Genomic DNA, 23,955 nt, shown 5'->3' with positions numbered 1-23,955 from the left:
TAATAAAAAATCTTTTTTGGCACTTACTCTTAATTAATGAAGGTTGCATCATTAATGATGGAGTCTTATGAATTTTTCCAATGTAAATAGACATACATCAGGGAGATATTATTTAATTGTTCATGATTAATAGTATTACATTTTAACCTTACTCTTATATTGTTTTGTACGTGTATGAATATTTCTGGTTTAAATTAATCATATTTCCAGTGTCATAGCTGAATTTTTTATGTTACCATGTATATGTAGTCCCCTTCGTCACCATTTTATGTTCGGAATTTCAAAGCTTGTCTCTTTTCGTTTTCAATAAATTTTTATTTTTATCCAACTTGAAGATTGCTCATTCTTTCTTTCATAAACTTTATTAAAATATTTAAGACCCTTTATTTAATTACCAACAAGTTATTTACATTGGATTACAAGGAGGGGGGGTTCACCTAAATTTCTTTCTCTCATTCATCTTCTATATATAAAAATGAATGTTTTGTGTGTTTGTCGTCTTTATGGAATCGTTAAAACTTATTGGACCGATCATTATGAAAATTTTGTATGTATATACATTTTTCACACAGAGAAGGTTTGTATGATATCGCCCACTGATGTTACTCGCCCACGAGGCGGCGCTGGGGGGGGGGTGGGGGGGGGGGGGGGTGGGGGGGGGGGGGGGTGGGGGGGGGGGGGGGTGGGGGGGGGGGGGGGTGGGGGGGGGGGGGGGTGGGGGGGGGGGCGGAAAATACAAGGGAAGGGGAAACAGGAATGGGCCCTTTCGTTATTATTGGTTCATGCGAGATGAAACTTCTTAAAACCATATTGGTGACTCCGCATTGGTCACAATAAGGAAATTAATTGAGGCAACATACATTAAATTGGCAGACCAACCAATCAGTCAACCATCAGTCGAGATTAGGCCGCTTTGGTTTGCCAATTCTAAAAAATGAACTAAAGAGAATACCAAAAGTATCAAACGGATCGGATATTTGCAATAAACCAATGCGGAGTCACAATATGGTTTTAAGAAGTTTCATCTCGCATGAACCAATAATAATAACGAAAGGGCCCATTCCTGTTCCCCTTCCCTTGTATTTCCGCCATCTTGTTTTAGCCGGCCGTCACGATTACCATTGGCTACCCCCTCTGGTCAGTCGTAAATGGTTAGTAGACGAGTGAAGACATATTGTGACCTGTATTCCGTAGTTTAGTTTAATGATTGGTGTTTTGTATAGTTTTTTTTATTAAGTGCATGTCTTTAGTGTTAGTGAAGTTGACATACAACATGTAGGTTGTGATTCCTGACTCAGGCGTGCCACAACGCTTTAGTAAGATTTGTTTATTTTAACCTAGTTTGTAATTATGTATTAGGTTAGTTCTTTACCTGAAGAAGAGATCAGATTGCAGATCTCGAAACGTAGTGTTACTGTTTTCTTGTTTCACTTAACGATGGCAAATGTCCGGAAAAATCCTATTTAGTCTTTTTATATATATAAGGAGAAGTCTTATATTTATAAAATCATTGAAGTAACAGTATCATTGAAACAAACCAAAATGCTTGAGTCAACATAAAAATGGAAAACCTAAAGATTTCTGCCTAATCAAATCTAACACTTAAGATGGTTGTGAACTGAAGACAAGTATTTCAATTAATCAGAGAAAATGTACATGTCAAAACTTTAATTTAAATGATATATATATATATATATATATATATATATATATATATATATATATAAAATTATGATTATTAGGTAAAACTACAATCTTGGACAGCAAAAATGGACCACTAATTTATTTTTAAGATAAAAGAGTTTACACAATTTCTTGGTACTAACATTAGTTTGTGTTAAAAAAGTAATGTAAGTAACACTTTTATGCGTTAATTTAGGTTTTAATGAAATTAAAATGCAAATCAACATTCTGGGAAAACTTTAATTAATAAGAAATATAGTTATATATATATATATTAATAATATATAATATTTCTGCTACAAAATCCTCAACTGGCCTATTGTTTACACAATATGCACATTTTTTCAACTACTCAAAATTCAACCTATGATAAAATATGAGTATTTCATTTAGTTTGAGTTTCTTATTTCTTGAAATCATCAACCATTAAACTTTTAAGAACATAATGATATCAAATATAATCATTAAAACACAAGTAACAGTTATGAACAAAGGATGTTTATCGGTCAACAAGTTGTTTGCTGCAAAGCTTTTATTTATATGTATACAAAAAAGGAAGAAGTTAAAAGAATTGGGTAAAAAGTAACTACAATCTGGGACACCAAATTATTGGTTACATGGATAGTATACAATCCACTCTATGCCTATTACATAACTTAGGCTTCATGTACAAAAATTGTAACATTGTAAAAATTCTTTATGGAAAAGTCGGACATTGCTGCAGTTAGAGTTAGATTTTTTTTATACCTAGGTGATATCAGCACCATAGAAAAAGTATATATTATGGAATCATTCGAAAACGGAGATGGTGGGCGTTGAGTTGGTGGACATGGTGGTGCCTGGGCTTGTGGTGATGGCGGTCGTTGAGTTGGTGGACATGGTGGAGCCTGCGCTTGTGCTTGGGGAAGCTCATCATCAGGTATTGAATAAGTATTGAAATCATCACGGATGGGTCTACGGCGTTGAGGTCTGTTTTTTCATCTTCTCTTGGTTCTTTAAGGTCTTGGAACTGGTTAAAGTCATCATGACTGTACCAATTGGAAAAAGGTGTCACCTCGTAATTTGTTACACAGGTGGTAGAAACGGTTTCATACCAGAATGTAAGTGGATATTCCAGTCCAAAAACATACTCAGATTATCACTGTGAAATGAAATCTTTGTTCATTTGTTGGGATCATGAGTTTGTGCAATTGCATTCTCACCGCTGCCAGTACAACCCCATTGAATTAATATTGGCTCTAATAAAAAGAGAAGTAGCAGAGAAAAAAAACTTACGATAAGAGATATGGAGAGACTTTCAAATGAGTCAATAAAAAATGTAACAACTGCAAACTGAGGTAGTTGTGTCCGTCATATAGAAAATCTTTCAGATGACTGGATAAAGGAATAGTGATGGATGATGCAATATAACTGATAATCATAAATTTAAATGATGATTCTACTGACAGAAAATTAAGAGACAAGTGCTTTTGACATGCTCACTTTTACTCAGATTTAAATAGCAGTATTTGACCTTCGGCTCTTTAAATGACAGATTGAAATTAAATTCTAAAATAATTTACAAAGTTTATTAGCTTCAAGGTTAAAACTTTATCAATTGGTTTTTTATTGTTTGCTTTTAAACAAACCAAGTAATATATAATTAAATGATAGGTTGATCTGTTTTAAAAATATATTTATTTGCTGAATAAAAATACAATCAGTCTGTCTCTAGTATCACAGAATGAAAAACTTTTTCTTATTTTGAGCATCGTCTCCACCAAATGCACCAATATTTAAGAAGTAGATAGGATATACTATAGTGCAGCTACAGGGACTGATGGTCGTATAAAAAATTTCTGAACGATGTTTACTATGGTATGTGATGTAAATAGAGAAATATTTATTATGCTGTTATTTGACCGAGAGATTGCAGCACTTTCCAGTTAACCTGGATAAGAATTGAGTTTTATAACTGTGTAATACAGTAGGGCATACGTAGTGGCCTGACGACCTGAACTGCAAAACAAGGCCTGCCGGGCTGAGGGACAGGACATGGTCATATGTCAATGACCTGACGCAGAGAACAGCCATGGCCATCCTTGTGGGCCAGCTGATCTGAGAGGATAATCATACAAGTTTAATGCCAATCGCAAAGGGTTAATGCTTGCTTCATTATTTTATTCCACACAACTGCACTAACTGGCAACAGTGCAATTTAAGCCATCCACCTGATTTGATGTTCCAGAATGTAAATCTGTTAGGGCATTTTATTTTTTGTCAAATGGTACCCATTTTAAACCAAAACTTCTAAAATTAAAAACAGATTTTTGCACTTCGAGTAATAGGCAGTTTGTCAGTACAGGAATACCTTACTTAGTTGTCAAAAATTCAGTGCTCACTAGCTCAGGGATAAATGGAAAATAATGATACTATGTGATTCTTTATTCAATAAACAATATTATTCTATATTCCGAATTACTCAAAGCTGAGTGTGGGAATATTTTTGCATTATAAGTACTTTTAAATTCATTACTGTACATTTGTACAACTGCCTGTTTGTGATAATAAGACTTGTGCATTTATAATTCTACTCATCAGATTCCATTCTAAAGCTGTGAAGATAATTTGACACATAATTATGTAAAAAGTTTATTTGGAAATCAATGTTTCAGTTTCTCTAACATTTATCCATAAACTATAATAGAATACTTCAGATTATATTACTTCTTGTTATTTGTTATATTAGAATGTTATAAAATTACATTCCTTTGTATTATTTTTTATAATATTCATAAATAAAATGATTTTATACCAATATGTTTATGTTAAAAGTATTTATTTGAACATTTTTCAATTACCAATCCATCTCATGGTTAACCCTTTTGAGTGCCAGGAGCCGATGTGATCGGCCCACAGGTATTTCCAAAAAGTGCAGAGAGCCGACTTGATCATCTTTTTGAATAATTATTATTCTCTAACTAAATGTTGAGATATGGCTTTGTACTTAGTCTCATTTTATAGATAATAAGTCATATAAAAATAGATTATTTATCTTAATTTGATTTTTTACAGCTGGTAAAAGTTATTTGTCAAATATAAGAGACAACTTTTATGAGAGTGGAGATTTTCAATATTTTGCACTAATACCTATGTATGAAAAGTCATTCTCAGTATTATAGATACTTACATTTTTTGAAATTTGATAAGATATACTTGTTTATACTTAAATAGAGCAATGAAAAGGTTGCATACAAATGTATTAAGATTTAAAAAATTACAATTTTTCTTTATCAACATGTAATAAATACATTAAAAAAATAATTTTTTTAAAAATTTTAATTTAAACATTTCTTCATATTTTACTATCATAGAAAATATTATGTCAATCCTACTTTCTCCCCCAACATAATAAAACAAAAATCATCCCATTATATTTATTTTTTTTAATGTGTAAATTATTTTGTAGAATACTACACAAATACCAAACTTGAAAAAAAATTAAAACTCAGTTATCAAAAAACCATTACTCAGTTATACAACAGATACGTAGTTTTAATTATTTGGTATGTTGTTCCCATGTACATAAGGAATAATAAAACAGATGCATACAAATAAATTAAAATCATAAAATAAAAAAATGTATTCTAAAGTTTTTTTAAATATTTTTTTATATAACATTTTTTATTATTTGAATAAATATTACAAGTTTTTAGCCTGATACCTCCCCCCCCACATAATAAAAGAAATATCTCATTATGTTTATTTTTAAAGTTATGAATTATTTGAATGAACACTACACAAACACCAAAAGGGTGCTTGGTACCAAGAGAGGTAACCTTGGCACTGTCAGTACCACCTCCTCAAAAGTGTTCGTCACTGAAAGGCAGGGTTTAAGCTGAGATGAAAATTTTTTAGCAATAATACTACAAGCTCTTCAGATATTTTAGCAAAAATATTCGTCTTTTAGCACTTATTAATAGCAATGGTATCCTGTTCTGGGATATTACAATAATACTTAAAGAAAAACAGTCTGAAGTTGTATAATAGTTTAGCCTCCAGAACCAATATTTAAATTGTGTTGTTACAATATTTAGAACCTCAATCCTTACAACATTTTATTAAAAGCAACAAAGTTATACAATTTTTTTTATTTATTAGTAAAAATATAAAGAAAACTAAGTCTTCTCTTAAAAAATACAAAATTAAATTAAATAGTATGGTTATTTTTTTTATAAAAAAAGTTATTTTTAACATAAATTTAGAAAAAGAAACTAATTAGGCCCTACCAACATCATTCAATCTGTAGTCCTTGTTTTGTAAACACCAATGTTTAAACCTTATTGAAAAGGATTTGCTTTTTATTAGTACCTTCAATAGAGATCATTAACAAATTGCTTGGTTATACTTAACCTTTTATGAATGTGTGTTATTTAAAAACAAAATCAGACTATGACATAACCTCAAAATCTCAGTATTAGTTACAGACGTCAAGACAAGACATTAGAAGTGTAGAAACATTCATTTCTGTTTGTATGTGAGTCAGCCACAGTGCATCAGCACCGCTGTCATAGCAACAAGCATGGCCGTTTGTTGGACACTCCTCTTGCCACAAACTAACTAGTTCAGCAAAATTTTCAGGAGTTAAATTAAATTTTATGTAGTTTATTTTTGAGTCTAGACATAAATCAAATTGTTTACAAACATTAAATTTAAGTTTTTATGTTAGTAAGAATGAAAAAAGGTTCCTCTTTTGGTGCTTTTCAACCAAATTACAATTTTGAACATTCATAACCAGGAAAACTTGTAATCCTATTAAAACCAAAGTTTTATAAAAGATATGTACAAGAGTACTAACTTGGAGTATGTAGTTTTAGAATTTTTGAACTATATGGATACAGTTGTCAAACCAGTTGTTTGAAAACCATTTTAACTTATATTCTGAACCGAGTTCGGTTAAAAATTTCAGCACTGGTCACGTTACTGAGTTTATAGTCATTATTTTTCTTTTAGAGGCAATTTATAAACACGATTTAAAACTATACTTTTTAACACCACTTTAACTTAGTTAAATAGATTTTGTTAATTTGCTGTGGCTGGTGCATGCTCGTTGGAACATGTAAACCATTGAGGGCGATGCAGAAATAAACATCCTTAAGTTAAATGCAACTTCCATAATTTAGCTCCATTAATTAGTTTGTGGTACACTGTAACTTATAACACTCTAACTTGGGTATCTGTACTTTTTGATCCGATAGTAGGCAAGTGTCTTCTAACCAGACAGTGTGACTTGTGGCGCCGCACAGTGTGTAATATTTGATATATATGAAATTAAATGTTTCTTAATAGTATCATTGAAAAACAATATACAGGGTGTTAATTTGAAAACTTCAGACTCGTATTTAAAGAATTATAGCCCAAGTATCAAAATTCTGTAAATTGGAGTGTATAGTACTAATTAGGGGGAAAAAATTATTTTCAAAATGGGGGTGCTCACTCCTATGCATGCCCCCCTTCCCCGTACCCAAAGCCAACATTTTCAAACAAGATCGCAACCCCTCAATCGTGGTACAATTCTCAAGCAGGTCCACCAGGGATATCATTCTCACAAAATTCCGGGAGAAGAAAACGCTAACTGCTAACCAGGTAAATCCATCGTTACGTTCGCAAAAAGTTTACATCAACGAACATCTTTCGCCTGCTAATAAACTACTTTTAGCTAAACTCAATCAAAAGGCCAAGGAGGCTGGTTATGCCTACGTATGGGTCAGAGATGGGAAATTTTTTATAAGGAAATCGGCTGGAGAAAAATGTATAAAAATAAACAGTTATGATGATTTTGTTAAGATTAAATAGTATGACAGTACATATAAATAGATTTCTTGAGTGGGTAAACTGTGTTGTGTTTTTCTGTTTTCATTATAATAATCTGTAGATATTTTGTGTATTGTTGTTTGAAATATGCCCGATAATGTTAACTTAAATGACTTTTTCGGTCCAGTAAGATGTAAAGACGATTTTAACCTAGTTTATACCAACATAAGAAGTTTGAGGAGTAATTTTAATAGCTTTATTGTAGAACTTAATAATATTAAAGAAATGCCCCACTTTGTAATTTTAAGTGAAATATGGATAAGTTCTGACGAATTAAAATTGTACAATATAGCAGGTTTTAAAGCTTTCGCTAAATGCAATAATCAGTACAGAGCAGGTGGTATTGTTTGTTTTATTGATTGCGCATTCAACGTTAATCAACTTCATCTAGATATGGTCACAGCTGATGCTTTACTTCTTGACATCAAAATTAATAATACTTACTTTAAATTATTGTGTTTGTATAGATTTCAATTTTATTCAGTAAATCAGTTTTTAGTCGAATTAACACAGCTTCTTAATAAATTACCAAATAACGTTATTTTAATTGGAGATGTTAAATTTGTTAGTAGATACATCAGAATCACAAAATTATAATAATCTTCTATCTAATAATGGATTTGTATCCCTAATTAATTCACCAACTAGAATAACTAAAAACACCGAATCTTGTATAGACCATATTTTTATAACAAATAGATACATAAATAATTATAGCTCTGCTGTGTTTGACCTTGGTTTGACTGATCATTGTTTGTTGGGACTTAGGTTTGCAAGTACAAGTAAAATAAATAGAAATATAAATACGCTTGAGTCACGGAAAACTACTATTAGTTTTGAATCAGTTAAATCTAAATTAAATTTTGTTGATTGGAACATTACAGGGTGTATATTATGTCTGGAAACACCCAAATATATCCTTTAATAATTTAAATATAAATTTGAAACCTCTTACAATCGTGATAGAGATTGGGCATCCTACTTTTTGGAAACAGTGTTTTGTTATGTCACACCAACGGGGGACGTCCTGCCGAGGGTATCGTGAATATTCTTAATGGAAGCCTATACCTTGTGATACATAATTTTAAAGGTAATAGCTTACTGAATTGAATGCCACAAACCGCATCTCAAAGGAATTATTCTATCAGAAAATAGAGCATTTTTAGTATTGAAAATTTACTGATGTTCAACAATGTAATTTTAACATGGTTCTTGCCACAAAAATGTGTTACACTAATTTTTTTAGCATTTTTTAAATGTTCAATTAAAATAAAATAAACAATTTATTTTTAAGCTGGTTTTATTAGTACAAATTTACCAGTTTTTTATTACAATGAATAAAACTTATGAGTCACTTTCTCTGATTACTTATGAATCTGTACTTGGTGTTTTCCAGTCAGCAGGAAGGTTTAAAGAGGACAAAGGTCACTAGCCTATGAGAAACATTATTGTGTTATTAATCATCTGGTCTACAGGTTTCAGTTTGTTGAGCATGGAGCTTTTCACTAGACAGGTCTAAGCTTGGGAATTACAAATGGACAAAGGTCATATCATTCCTGTCGAGTTAATCAGTGTCTCTGAAGCATTTGCTGTCAACAAGTTATCTAATTACAGTAGTTCAGTTTTTTATTTGGCATTTTAATGGAATTGTCTGAAAGAGAACGAATTACTCTGTTGATGATGCGAGGATATGGCGATCGTCAAAGATCTTATCGGGAAGTTTGTAATTTGTTTAATGACACTTTCCCAGAAAGGAATCCTATAAGTGTTTCAAACAATATCAAAAACTATTGAGCGTTTTGAAATGACAGGGAGTGTACGTAATCGGCCAAAGTCGGGTAGGATACAATCTGCAACAGATGAAGAACATGCACTAGATGTTTTGCAAACATTTATTGAAGACCCACATACATCGCTCAGAAAAGCTGCACAGCAACATGATATGCACCCTATGTCTGTGAGTAAGATTTTGAAAATTAATAAATACAAACCATTTAAAGTTCATTTAGTCCAACAGTTAAGTGAGGATGATTACGACAGAAGAGTTGAGTTTTGTGAACTTGTGATGCGCAAATGTGATGACAATAGAGATATTTCTGACCAACATACTATTTTCTGATGAGGCAACTTTTTTCCTAAATGGCAATGTTAACAGGCACAATTGCCGTTACTGGGCTAGTGAAAACCACATTGGATTACTGAGTCCCATTCACAGCAACCACAAAAACTGAACGTATGGTGTGGAATTTTAGGTAAACAAAATTGTTGGACCCTTTTTCATCAATAGAAATTTAAATGCCGAACTTTACTACAATATGCTCCAAAATGAAATAATCCCAGCTATTTCAAATTGCATCAGGAGAATACTTTGATAATGTATGGGTTTCAGCAGGATGGTGCTCCACCCCATTATGGGAGACAGGTAAGAGAGTATTTGGATTTAAGGTTTCCTCATAAATGGATTGGCCGAAGAGGGAGAAATCGAATGGCCTCCAAGATCTCCGGATTTGTCACCAATCGATTATTTCCTATGGGGTCATTTAAAATCCAATGTTTATAGAAGAAAGACTCATAATTTGGAAGACCTAAGAAACAGGATTATAGAGGAGATTGCTTTGATAACTGAAGAAATGTTAGGCAACTCTGTCGAATCATTTTACACAAGATTGGCTCATTGTCAAACCGTAGAAGGAACACAGTTCGAACAATTGCTTTGACACCAAATGCAGGTAAAACGTTTGTTGTAAGACTTTTCTAACAGCATACATTATTTTTTATTTGTAATAAGAAATCAATAACATAAGTATTTCCATAATTGTACTGTAATAAAAACTGGCAAATTTGTGCTAATAGAACCAGCTTAAAATGAAATTTTTGTTTTATTTAATTGAACATTTAAAAAAAATGCTTAAAAAATTAGTGTAACACATTTTGTGGCAAGAACCATGTTAAAATTACATTGTTGAACATCAGTAAATTTTCAATACTAAAAATGCTCTATTTTCTGATAGAATAATTCCCTTGAGATGCGGGTTTGTGGCATTCAATTTCAGTAAGCTATTACCTTTAAAATTATGTATCACAAGGTATAGGCTTCCATTAAGAATATTCACGATACCCTCGGCAGGACGTCCCCCATTGGTGTGACATAACAAAAACATTTGTTCCAAAAAGTAGATGCCCAATCTCTATCACGATTGTAAGAGGTTTCAAATTTATATTTAAAATTATTAAAGGATATATTTGGGTGTTTCCAGACATAATATACACCCTGTATATATTTGAATGATGATGTTGATAGTAGTTATAATAAATTTTGTGACATCCTTACCAATATTATCAATGAAAGTAGTACGACAAGAGATTATAGTAATAGGATATTTAAAGCTAAATTAAAAAGTCCATGGATAACGGTGAATCTGTTAAATAAAATAAGTAAAAGAAAGAAACTTTATAAAATATCTAAAAGGAGGCCATATGACCAAAATTTCTTATGTTATTATAATAAATTTTGTAAAGACTTAAAACTTGAAATAGACAGAGCTAAATATCAATATTTTAAAAAACAAATAGAGAACTGTAATGGTGACCCATCCATGCAATGGAAAGTAATAAATGAGGTAACTGGTTCTGCAATCAATAAGAGCGTACAAAAGGTCGAGCTAGATAATGGAGAGATAGTGACTGAGTCTCTTGCGGTGGCCGAGGTAATTAATAACTATCTTATCGATATATAGAGTACTCAAACTGTCGGCTCTGTCCATCAGATGCGCGTCACTTACCCGCACTCGTTTTTCATTAGTCCTGTCACTACACAGGAACTACTGCAAATTGTCAAAAATTTAAAGAATAAAAAATCGACTGGTTTCGATCAATTTAGTGTTTGTTTACTGAAAAACATAACTGAAGTAATAGCACCAGTCTTAGTTTATAATTATAGTGAATTTAAGTTTTAGCAAAGGGATTTTTCCATCAAAATTAAAAATCAGCACTATCATTCCTATTCACAAAAAAGACAATTCTATCAAAATTGACCAACTGAGACCCATTAGTTTGTTATCGATTTTTTCTAAGATTTTTGAAAAACTTATGTTGAAAAGAGTTCTAACCTACTTAAATAAATTTAGTTTTTTCAGTGATAATCAATTTGGTTTTACAAAAGGGAAATCTACTGAAGATGCTTTGATTTCAGCAACTGAACAAATTTACAATAATTTTAACTCTGGTGATAAAACTATAGGCATCTTTGTCGATTTTAAAAAAGCCTTTGATTTTGTAAATCACGAAATTCTTTTAGCTAAACTAGAAACAACAGGAATTCGGGGTGTGGCTTTGGATTGGTTTAGAAGCTTTTTGATTAACAGAAAACAACAAGTAAAAATAAATAATTGCTAGTTCTCAACAGGAGGTTAAAGTTGGCGTTCCGCAAGGATCAGTGCTCTCAGCAACTTTGTTCCTGGTCTTTATTAATGATTTATTGAAGATCGGTTGGAGGGGAAATATATCTGCATTTGCCGATGATGTTGTACTGTTTTACAATGATAAGCAATCAACACTGTTAGATAATTACATAAATAATGATTTAAAATTATTAAGGGATTGGTGCAATTTCAGTTCTTATCAGACAGCCGATGGGAGCGGACTGCTTATCAGAGCTCCGAGCCGTTATCGATTAACGTGTTTTGCCGTTTCCAGCGTGCCGTTTCGTGCTCATGTCGTGCCAAGTTTTAGCGTGTATTAATTCATAAACAACTCATTTAAAAATTTATTTACTGTATTAAAAAATAATATTAACATTAATTGGATTTATAAATTAAGTGCGTTTTTTTATATATGTGTGCGATGTCGGATAAATGTTCAAAATGTAAGCTGGACTTTGTAATTAGCAGAGAAGGTGTTAAATGTACAGAGTGTGGAGAACTTTACCATCTGAAGTGTTTAACCGTCGAACAAGGAAAGAAGGCAACCCGCAAAAATTGGAAGTGTGAAGTTTGCGCGTCTGAGACGTCGTCTACCAGCAGCAGAGCAGGCGAGGGCGGACAGTCAACTGTGTTACAAGCCATCGCTGCCTTCCGGGCCGAGGTGTCAGATTTTAGGAAGGAATCGAGCGAGAAATGGGATCAGTCGTGGGAGAAACTTACTCAACTCCAGAGCGATATCATGAAGGTTACAACAGAAATCGGTAACTTAAATAGTAAGTTACATGTCGTGGAAAATAGATGTGATGAAGCATGTGGAGATAATTGTGGCATTGAAGGGAGAGAATCGGTCCCTGAAGGGGGGAGGTGAATGTATTGCGGGCTGAGTTGGCGGATCTTCAGCAACATACAAGGAAAAATAATATTTTAATTTCTGGTATTTCCTGTCGCACAAAAAGAGAGCACATCACATATATATTCCATACTCCACAGACTTGCAGATGTCATTAATGTGGAGTTCCTGCGATCGGATATATCTGTTGCACATAGACTTCAAGGCAGGAGTAGTGACACCCGGCCGCCATCTATTGTTGTATCTTTCGTTTCGCGGTCAACTAAGGCGATATGGATGAGTGCCGCACGCGAGAGGAAGGGACTGTTGGCCAGTGACATCCATTCCTCTTTTCCATCGTACTCGAAGGTGTTTATCAATGAACATTTGACGACACAAACCAGACAGCTGTTCAACGGCGCCAGGGAGCTAGTGAGGCAGAGGATGCTGTCAGTGGTGTGGACCAACGACGGGAGGGTGCTGGCTAAGTCAAACCCCAGGAGGTGCTACCTTCCGTATCCAGCATCAAGATCAACTGGACCAGATGAAGCGCAGGATCATGGAGCTAACGACGCAGGAGCTGGGGGCCAGGCCATCACACGTGCAGACACAGTTCCCGCCGCAGCTACCTAGATCTCCAGTAGGTCAACTCTACGCGTTCAATAAATCTAACTGTTGTAGCACAGAAGGTAAAGGACAAATTTAATGAATGAAAGAGTTTAGTTTGTTTATGGGGAGGAACCAAAACAGAAGAATAATATTATTATTTCATACCTGAAGAAGAATAATTTCTTTTGTAAAATTTTTTTAATGAAACCTGTAAATATGCTCATTGGAGCCTCTTTTTATCTACAGGTTTATCTATTGAAGCAATTGTAGAGATATTGTATTGACGAGAAGTCAATTGTTTTCCTATGTTTATTCTAGGATTTATTTCATGAAAACATTAGGCTAGGTATGTAATAATAGGCGATTTTGTTTATTTACTTATTGTTATCACTTTTTACTGGATAATCTAAATAATCCTATTTACTCTTTGATGTCGTAATTGATAAATTGAGTTGTATTAAAAACAGGAACTGTGGATGGTAACCTGTATTGTATCTGGGGCTAATGAATGAGTTGTTGGTAAATTAAAATCACACTTTGGTGGGGTAAAATTTTACTCAAGATTACATACGATTAACGAAAGTTCAAATAATATATGTTAATGCATGAATATCAAATTTTCAGTTGTTGTAATAATTTAAAGCATGCAGTAATTGGTATGTACAATTATGGTAAAGAATTCCTCTTTTTTGGAAATTTTTCATTATTTTGATCTATTTAGGGAGAAATGGGGTCTTTACAAGACCTTTAATTTATTGTGCAAATAAATTATAATTACAAACTAAATTTTTTTAGGTTAAAGATTTTTCCAACATATGTCTATCTTTTCTCTAGTCTAATATAATTTTGGTTTATAAGTAATAACAATATAACTACATTATAAAATAAATAGTAAAATATGTTACATAATTAAATTAATAATTATACATTTATTCACACCGTTTCAATTTCTACTATACACACTGAAAAATATAGATAACTAATTGTCAACTAGTGGAAAAAGTTATAGCATAACATTTTATTATTTTTACATTGACACCATTTAATCCAAATTAAGAAACAATTATTTCTAGCTCGATATATAGTATATTTTACAACTAAACTTCCCAGTTTGTATGCACCATATATTTTTTGTCTCCACATATTAGTTTTTTATTATTTTTAAATGTATTCTATTTTACATCATGGCATCTAAATTATAAAACTGATTAATATGGTTCTTAATCTGGATTCACACTGGAATATAGCCAGTTTACCATAAACTTCTATCATTTGCAACTAATATCTAAACACATTCTATATTGAAGGAGATAGATACACATAGTAAAAGGTAATCGATATTACATACACACCCAAGTTTTAATAACATCTTTCGTCATAACTTTAATAAACACAGTGAAACAATGACGTTTTATATAATGTATATGTATATATGTGTATGTGTATATATATATATTATATATATAATATATATATATATGTGTGTATGTGTGTATATTGCATGTATATATTTATATTTCTTCTATTCAGTAATGAATTAAATTGCCGGAAATGTGACCTAGTTACATATTAGAGATTGGCATTTAGGAGTGCTTTGAAGCATGCTGGATGGCACTAACTTAACTTTAATTTATAATATTTAACATCAAATGGTTCAAAGTGATGATGAGTGTAATATAGTTCAATGTATAGTATTTAATGAAATTAGTGATTTTAAGGCACAGGGCATAGGAGTTAATCGAAACAGCGGCTCATCTTTTACAATAATCCAGCAGAATATTCGGAGCTATAATAAAAATATTGATGAGTTTTTGGTTGTGTTACAAGATTTAGAAATTAAGGCTAAACTGTATTATTTTAACTGAAGCTTGGCTAAATACTGGAAGTAATTTAATGCACTTAGATGGTTATAATCTATATCGGTCGCAGAATAGCCTGAACCAGAGCGACGGACTTGTTGTGTATATAGATGACACGTTGCCAGTCACCTGTTGTGAGCTCTGCCTGGCGGGGTAGCCACGAGCTTATCTCTTACATTGCAATTGGCCGGAACACCGTGTGAGCTGCTTGCCGTGTATCGGAGCCCCAACTCCAATCTTACCCGCTTCACCGAGGCAATTAGTCGTCACTTTACTGACACTGCAAACAACAATCAGCTTTTTCATTCTTGCTGGCGACATTAATTGCGATATTCTAAATACCAACCACAATTCCGTAGAAGAACGATATCTCGACGTCTTGTATGACAAAGGTTTTGTTGCAGTAGTGAATCAGGTGACGCGGCCGAGTAGTAAAACTTGCATTGATCACTTTTTTGTAAAGTTTGCCAGTTGCGCGGTGGCAAGCTCATATGTAATAAACACTGCGATCACCGACCACAGTTTATTAATTATGCAGATTGGCCTAAATAATAAAAAATATAATTCCCACAGCCCAGAAACATTCTACTTTAAAACAGACTGGCAAAAAATTGGCGAGATCTTAAAAGATAAAAAGTGGGACCATATCACAGACAATGAAGATTTAGATTCTGCTACTGAGGGATTTATGGAAAGTTTACGGGAGCTGATAGAAATATACACGAAAAAAATCAAAATCACATCCAAATTTAAAAAAGTGAAACCGTGGATAACTTTAGGAATCATTAAATCAATTAGGCGTAGGGATCAATTGCATACTAAATTGAATAAGGAACCTTTTAACGTTAATCTGCGTAATAGATATTTACGTTACCGAAACACTCTCCACGCAACTATTAAACGGGCTAAATACATTTTTTATCAAAATAAAATGGTGGGAACTGCCGGTGACGCTAGGAAGTTTTGGGCTGTGGTGAAAGAGGTTGCGGGAAGCCCTGGGGGAAAGGAACGGTTCCCGATTGAAGCTTTTTGTGCGCCGCGGCGGCCCGGCCACACCTCAAGATGTGAAAACCATATGTAACGAATTTAATGTTTATTTTTGCCTCAGTGGGGGTCGCGGTTGGCGGGCAAGCTCAACCCCAGTGGGCCTTCTGAAGTCGAGGACGCTGACCACGCTTTGAATGCCGTGTTTGAACTGAGGCCGGTCACTCAACAAGAACTATTTCAGTGTCGTAAATTCTTTAAGAGCGCGGTCGGCTCCTGGTTGGGATGCAATTCCAACAAATTTAATTAAAAACAATCTTTGCAAATTGGCACAGCCTCTTCTCCACGTAATAAATTTAAGTATACGATCCGGAAAATTTTCCTAACGCTTTTTAAGATCGCTAAAGTCATTCCTATATATAAGTCTGGCCAGAAATCACAACACAGTAATTATAGACCAATTTCACTCTTGAACATCAATTGATAAGATTCTCGAGAAATGTGTAAAAAAATCAGTTAGCGAGTTACCTAAATCGATTTCACGTTGTAGCTAAAGAACAGTATGGTTTTAGAGAAGAAAAAAATACATCCGATGCTTTAATTGACGTTACTAAATTAATTTCACATAAAATTGGAGAAAAAAAAACATGTTATAGTTACATTCCTAGACTTAGCTAAGGCTTTTGATTCCGTTGATAGAACAAATCTCATTAGAAAACTGGAAATTATTGGAGTTAAAAACAACGCTCTTAATTGGTTTAACAGTTACATTTAACAATAGAACCCAAATGGTTTTTCTATCAGCAACATTAATAGCGACACCATACCTGTAAGCTATGGGTGTAGTTCAAGGAAGTACCCTAGGACCACTTCTGTTTAGTGTTTACATAAACAACATTGTCAAAATTGATTTAAAAGGGAAATTATTTCTATTTGCGGACGATACGGCCTTAGTTTCAACTGGTGACACTTGGGAGGAGGCATATGACCACGCGTCCTTGGATCTCATGAGAATTAAGAATTGGTTTGACCACAATGTGCTGAGCGTAAACGTTGACAAAACAAAACACCTACCGATTTTCATGAAGAACGATCCAGGACCGAGGCAACTGAGGATGCACTCCTGCGGTGACCACCGTGCGATAGCTTGCGGCTGTGGCACTATTGAGCGTGTGGAACAATACAAGTACTTGGGAGTAATTATCGATCGGAAGCTAAGTTGGGTTCCACACGTCCAGTATGTAAAAAAGAGGCTTCGGACCATGATTTATGCATTCATGCAGCTGGCGCAGGTTCTGTCCGCTGGGTCAGTGTAGGGAGGTTTACTTCGCCTATGTACAGTCGACGCTGCCAGTACGGCATTCTGGCGTGGGGGGCGGCCTCTTCGTCTACTCTCGAGCCGCTGGCGGTTGCTCAGAGATCCATAATGAAAGTTATCCTTATGAAAAACAGAAGATATCCTACTGTGAATTATTATTTGAGCGGTTTCCTGTTTTTAAATATAAGACAGCTCTTTATTAAGTCCCTATTAATATATATTCGTAATAATAAAAATACAATGTTCCAAGAAAGTTCCCATACATACTTAACAAGAAATAGAGTAAATTTTGGATTTGATATTCCCAGACCGGCACAACACTTTGGAAATTAATAATTCGTTTTATTTAGCTCACCAACTTTATAGGAATCTCCCAACTGATGTACTGCAGGCCGAGGGTGGTGGTGCTGCTGCATACAAGCGGAGGGTGGGCGAGTGGTTGCTCGGCCTGGGCTGGGCAGCAGCGGAGGCGCTCATTCAGTCGCCATACACATAATGGTAAATTGCACACACGTTCGTTTACTCCATCACAAGCACACACACACACACACACACACACACACAACACACACACACACACACACACACACGCGCGCGCGCGCGCGCACACGCACACGCACACGCACACGCACACACACACACACAACCAAAAAGTACGGTAAACGCGCCTCCTTGCACCTGTTCTGGGTCATAATATATGATTGGCTTGACTAGCTCCGATTATTCTGACAGTAACGTATATAACTTTCTTTCTCTTAGTTCTTGGATTAACTCTCTCCTTAGCTTTATTAATTAATAGAATATCGTAGATTGTCGTGTTTACTTTTTTTTTTTACTTATATATTATGTAGGATGTATACAATGTTTTAGTTTAAAATTTATACCACATTTAGAAGTTCATTTATTTAATGTTAATGTAAGCTAGCAAAGTTCAATTAAATAAGTTTATTAGTGCTGCTGGACTGACTTAAGAACTCTAATCCTGCACACAGACGTGGAGTCTCTGCAGGTATTAATTCCAATTTTCGTTTTACTATTTTATAAGTCAATTTGTATTCATGAATTGTTTGGAAATAAATAAATGAAATGAAAAAAATGAAATTTTAATAAAATGCAAGTAAATGTTAATAAAACGAAATCGATACTTTTTGATCCAAGTGGTGGCGATTTGCCTTTTGAGATAAAGTTCCATTCCACTAACTGTGATTTACTTGTTTGTAACTGTGGAACAATCCAATGTGTAAAGAGCATTAAATATTTGGGAATTATTTTTGATAACAAACTTAAATGGGCCTCACTTTTTACGATTCAATTATTTTGTATTTGGCCGTTTCTTTCACATATGTGTTTAAATAACCAAACTAACATACGATCGGAAGACCAAATACCTGTCAAATGACTTTTATTTAAATTCGTATAAATGGCAATAGCCGAATTTAATTTATTTAAATAAACATTGAATCGCAAAAAGTACTTGCTCCACCGGGACTCGTACCCGGATCTCTCACTTGCCGGGTGAATGTGCTACCATTACACCACAGAGCCCTCACTTTTTACGATTCAATTATTTTGTATTTGGCCGTTTCTTTCACATATGTGTTTAAATAACCAAACTAACATATGATCGTTAAAATCTGTATAATGCTTAAAGCAGAAAACAGGAGTAAAAACAGAACAGTTTTTATATTGTTTCTTAAGTATGTCATATAAATATCTCCCTATTATAGGTAATCTGCTTACTAAGACACAGAGTAATTTGAGTTCACGCAGGGTGGAGGGGGGGTAAATACCCCTCCACCGATGTGATGATGCACTCTTCCAGTCTCCCACCACTGCAAGGCGCTTGCTCTATTGGATCATCTGACTGATCCGGCTCAGTTGGTCTTGTTCACTGCTGCAACTCGTTCAGTGCAGAGTTACTGAGCCTTCCCGCTAGAGCGTATTATAAGACCAGTCATCATGTTGACCAAACAAAAGGAACGACAGAACGGAATGACCGAGTGGACGAAAGGATCCGCTTGCAAAAAAGTGAACGAATAGAGAAAGAAACAGCATATCGTAAAGTGAATGGATAGATGTATAACAATAAATGTATTGTTCCAGGAATCTAATACATGTAAATATATCTATTAAAACTGATTTAAAAAACTTATTTGTAAGTTACCAGATACATTACTATAATATTTTATGTTAACCCTTTCCGCTCGGAGCTGTAATGTTAGAATGTCCACAGAGATCGGATGGGCAGCAGTGTTGGCCACCGCCATTTCCTCTAGCGCGCGCATATATTTTTAGAGTTGCCGTCCTCAGAGATCGGATGGTCAGCTGTGCTGTCCGTTGAATAATCTTACTAGCGCTCGGATGGACAGCAGCGTTGACCACAAGTTATAAACTCTTTTTTTTTATTCTGACGTATTTTTTTTTTTTAATACAACGCATTAAGATCTATCAGCTGTTTCATTACAAAGCTTGGAAATTGATCATCTGGTATATATTGCATTCTAGGCTTTCGTTTTAGCGCGCTTTTAACCACATTGTCACTAGTGAGTTAACCTACACGCATTATTAGAACGGATTGTTTATTATTCTTAGTATTGTGCAATTTTATTAAATATTAGTGTAAATGAAGTTTTGTAGATATCAGTGTAAATATAACTGTAAATAAAAGTGTAAATATATCAGTATTAATACCTGGTTTTACTGGTATTATTATTAATTACTGTTATTAGAGCTTGTTGGCGATGTAAGGAACACAAATAAAAAAGGAAGACCATCCCAATTGCAAGACATTTCCCGACTAAATGGGAAACTTCATCTACCATATCCTCTTGAAGGTAGAAAAGTGAAGAATTGCGTCGTGTGTAGCAGCAGAGCACAAGGCGGCACCAGGAAAAGAGTGAAGTTTTATTGCAAAACTTGTGAAAATGAGCCCGGTCTTTACATCGGTGTTTGTTTTGAAAAGTACCATTCATCTCAGATATTTCAACAAGAAGATGACAACTAGCCTGTAGTTAAATTTGTATTCGGAACAATAATAAGCAGTTAAATTTTATTTTTTATCATGTTATAATTATTTACTGTCATATTATTAATACTCATTGTAACTTATGTTAGTTTATAGAAATATAACATTTCCATTCTAATACTTTTCGACTACATTATTATTTACCTTTGGACCTTTAAATCCATTTAACTTTTTAAAAGGCACAGTATCAATGACACGGCGAAAATAAATCCGAGCTGGTGGGGACGCAACAATGACATGGCTGCTGTGTGCACGCAGGCGCCATAGTGGACAGCACCACTGCCCATCCAATCTGAGTGGACAGTACGCGCTAAAATAATACGAGCCTACGAGAAGCCATATTTGGTCAGCACTGCTGCCCATCCGAGCGGAAAGGGTTAATACGAGGTGTGTTCAGAAAGTAAGTACTGTTACATTCTACTGCCGTCTTAGTGCTTAAATCGGTGTTTCGCACATGCGCACTACTAGTCATCCTTGTTCACTGGCTATTGACTCACACCATTTTAGTTGTTCTACGTTGTGTTTTCAGTTTTCTCTGAACGTTTAAAATGTTTAAGACAATTAGTGATCGCCGATTGTGAGATTCATTCTGTAATAAGATTTTTGAACGCAAGGAATGTGAAACCAGCTGAAATTTATCTCCAACTTCGAGATGTTTACGGTGAAGACACGATGAGTGATGGAATGGTGAGAAAGTGGTTTAGAATGTTCAATGTCGGTTGAATAAATATGCATGATGAGAATCGGAGTAGTTGGCCTTCTCTCATACCCGATGATGTGGTAAGGGCAGTTGACGAAAAAATCCAAGAGAACATACGTTTCACTATGACAGCACTATCTGACAATTTGCAACAAATTTCACGCACTCTTTTGTACAAAATTGCTACATAACGCTTAAGTTATCACAAGCTGTGTTCCCGATGGGTTCAAAAAATGTTCACTAATGTGCACAAAACCAAGAGATTCGGGAGTGGCTTGACTTTTTTCAAGCGGTACAGTGATGATGGTGAGGATTTTTTAAACAAAATTGTGACAGTGGATGAAACTTGGGTCCGTCATAACAACTGGTATCCAAACAACAGTCAATGGAATACCCAACTTAAGAGTATGTGTGGCGACACATGCAATCTCCGAATAAACAAAAAATCAAGACAATATCTGCACAAAAAATCATGTGTAGTTTGTGCATCAACTGCAAAAAAATCATCAACTGTCTTTTGTGAGCAGAAAGGTGTTTTGCTGATTGATTTTCTCATTTGAAAATAATTTATTTTAATAAATAAAAACATATTTTAAAAATCTAACTGATTAACACTGACTGACCAATTCAAATTGGATGGGTCAATACCGAACAACATATCTCTACTGCCCACTGCCACTGTGTGGCTAACCTCACAACAAAATGAAAGCTTCCTGGATACGTATGTGGCTACATGTGTCTATTCAATTAATATTTTACACTAAACTGCGAAATTTGTAGAGGCCTACAAAAGTAAATGTAGTTATAGAACAGGTAAAGAGCTGCAGTGTAAAAAAACTACAAGCAACAAACAATCCACACAGCTGATAATCATTGCTCGCCAACTCTTCCCCCCCTACGCGGTGCTGCTCAGTTATTTGCTTTTGCACAGTTTTCTTTACGAGCGGTTTATCTAAAATAGTTATGCTATCACTTCTCTAACCAAAATACTGACTGCTGATGTCTATCTCCAATGAATCATAAATAATCATGAATTGTGTACTAATTGAAATTAGAAATTCAGTATTCACACACTTAATATTTAATTCAACTTAGCTTCGTAGGATAATAAAATGAAACAAACACATCAAAGCAATATTAAATTTTAATCAACAATAAATAAAAGTAAGATTTAATAATAATCAGAAATTCATTTTTATGTGTAGAAAAGCAAAATTGTCAATGGGTGGAAGTATAACATTTATTTATTTGCATGGTTTTGAGTAGCAATGGTATAGCTGCCTTTATATAAGTTTCAGTACTATACTGTTGTAGTCAATTACAAACCTATCACAAGTTAAATAAGTTACAAAAATTAACACTTTACAAAATTACTGGGTAATGTTTTACATTATTCCCATTTTTATTCGATAACGATAAATGCAAATGAAAAAAATAAACTTTGGCTTAGGTTTGGGATTAAAACTACAAGTTCAATTACGTATCAAATGTTTAAAAACAATGTTCTTAAATAAAATTTATTTTATACTAATATGCATTTCACTCAAAACACAGATATAATACTCATAACATTTGCTTAAACCTACATATAATATATAAATAAGACTCTATAAAATATAATAAATGTTTTGAAGGCAAGGAAGCAAAAGCGTTAGTTCTGGAATAAGGTTCTAGTGAAGTCAATATAGTCCAGTGCCCCTGTTATAGGCCTCTCAGTTTTGGGGTCTACGTAGGGCTTCATCCTGGCTACACAATAGTCAGCCATCTCCTTTGTCAGGTTCTGCAGAATAAGAATACATGTCTTTATTAGTGTAACTAACTACACAGGTATACATGAAAATCAAACATTGAAGTTTGAACAAAATCAAATCAAAATCATTTATTTCTCATTGACATTAACATGTATCGAGAATGGTCAATATGTATAAATAACTAAATACTAAAAATATTCTTGTTAAAGTTATTGTTACATCTGGTAAAACTACAAATTAAGAAATATATTGAAAAACAGTACTACTGATATTTTTACTTGCACGGTTGGGTGGGGCACAAAAATTCAGAGAGTGAGTAAAAACAGTTTTTCACAAGAAAGTCTTTTAGGTTGTTTTTGAAAGATGCAAGTGGAGTGCTGGCTTTTAAATAATCTGGTAATCTATAATAAATTGTAGGTCCTAAATATTCTATTGATTTGTGGAACATATTATTACTATGGTGGGGTACTGTTAAACTATTTTTATTTCTGGTGGGATATATATGATTGTGGGTATGAAAATCGGTAATGTGTTTAAAAGTGTAAATTGAAACGGAATAAATAAAAATGGAGGGGAGGGTTAGTATACGTTCTTGGTGAAACACTTGCCTACAGCTCTCCAGGCCCCTCAACCCAAACACTAAACGAATAGCCCTCTTTTGCAATTTGAATACTCTTTGTAACAGAGAAGATGAAGCAGTTCCCCATGACGTTATGTCATATGACATCACAGGGGAAAAGTAACCATCATATACCATTATCAGTGCACTACTTTTCAGGAAATTGGAAAGACACCTTAAGGAAAACAATACAGAGTTGAGCTTAGAGCATAGGGCCTCTACATGCTGACACCAAGAAAAACCAGCATCCAGATGAACGCCCAAGAAACATACTGAATCAACCTCAATGATGTCAACCTCGTCT

General features: G+C 34.1%; 1 protein-coding gene across 1 annotated transcript in view; it reads right to left on the bottom strand.

Annotated features, from left to right (window-relative positions):
* Window positions 1–22,407: 22,407 nt before the first annotated feature.
* Window positions 22,408–23,955, bottom strand: part of LOC124360646 (spectrin alpha chain-like) — a 112,003-nt gene continuing 110,455 nt past the window's right edge. The window contains 1 exon segment of the mRNA XM_046814453.1: window positions 22,408–23,061. Coding sequence (XP_046670409.1) covers window positions 22,933–23,061 — 129 coding nt within the window. The 3' untranslated portion in view covers window positions 22,408–22,932.

Source organism: Homalodisca vitripennis, chromosome 4 (genome assembly GCF_021130785.1).
Source record: "Homalodisca vitripennis isolate AUS2020 chromosome 4, UT_GWSS_2.1, whole genome shotgun sequence".
NCBI classification, from domain to species: Eukaryota; Metazoa; Arthropoda; class Insecta; order Hemiptera; family Cicadellidae; genus Homalodisca; species Homalodisca vitripennis.
This window is presented reverse-complemented; position numbering and strand designations above follow the sequence as displayed.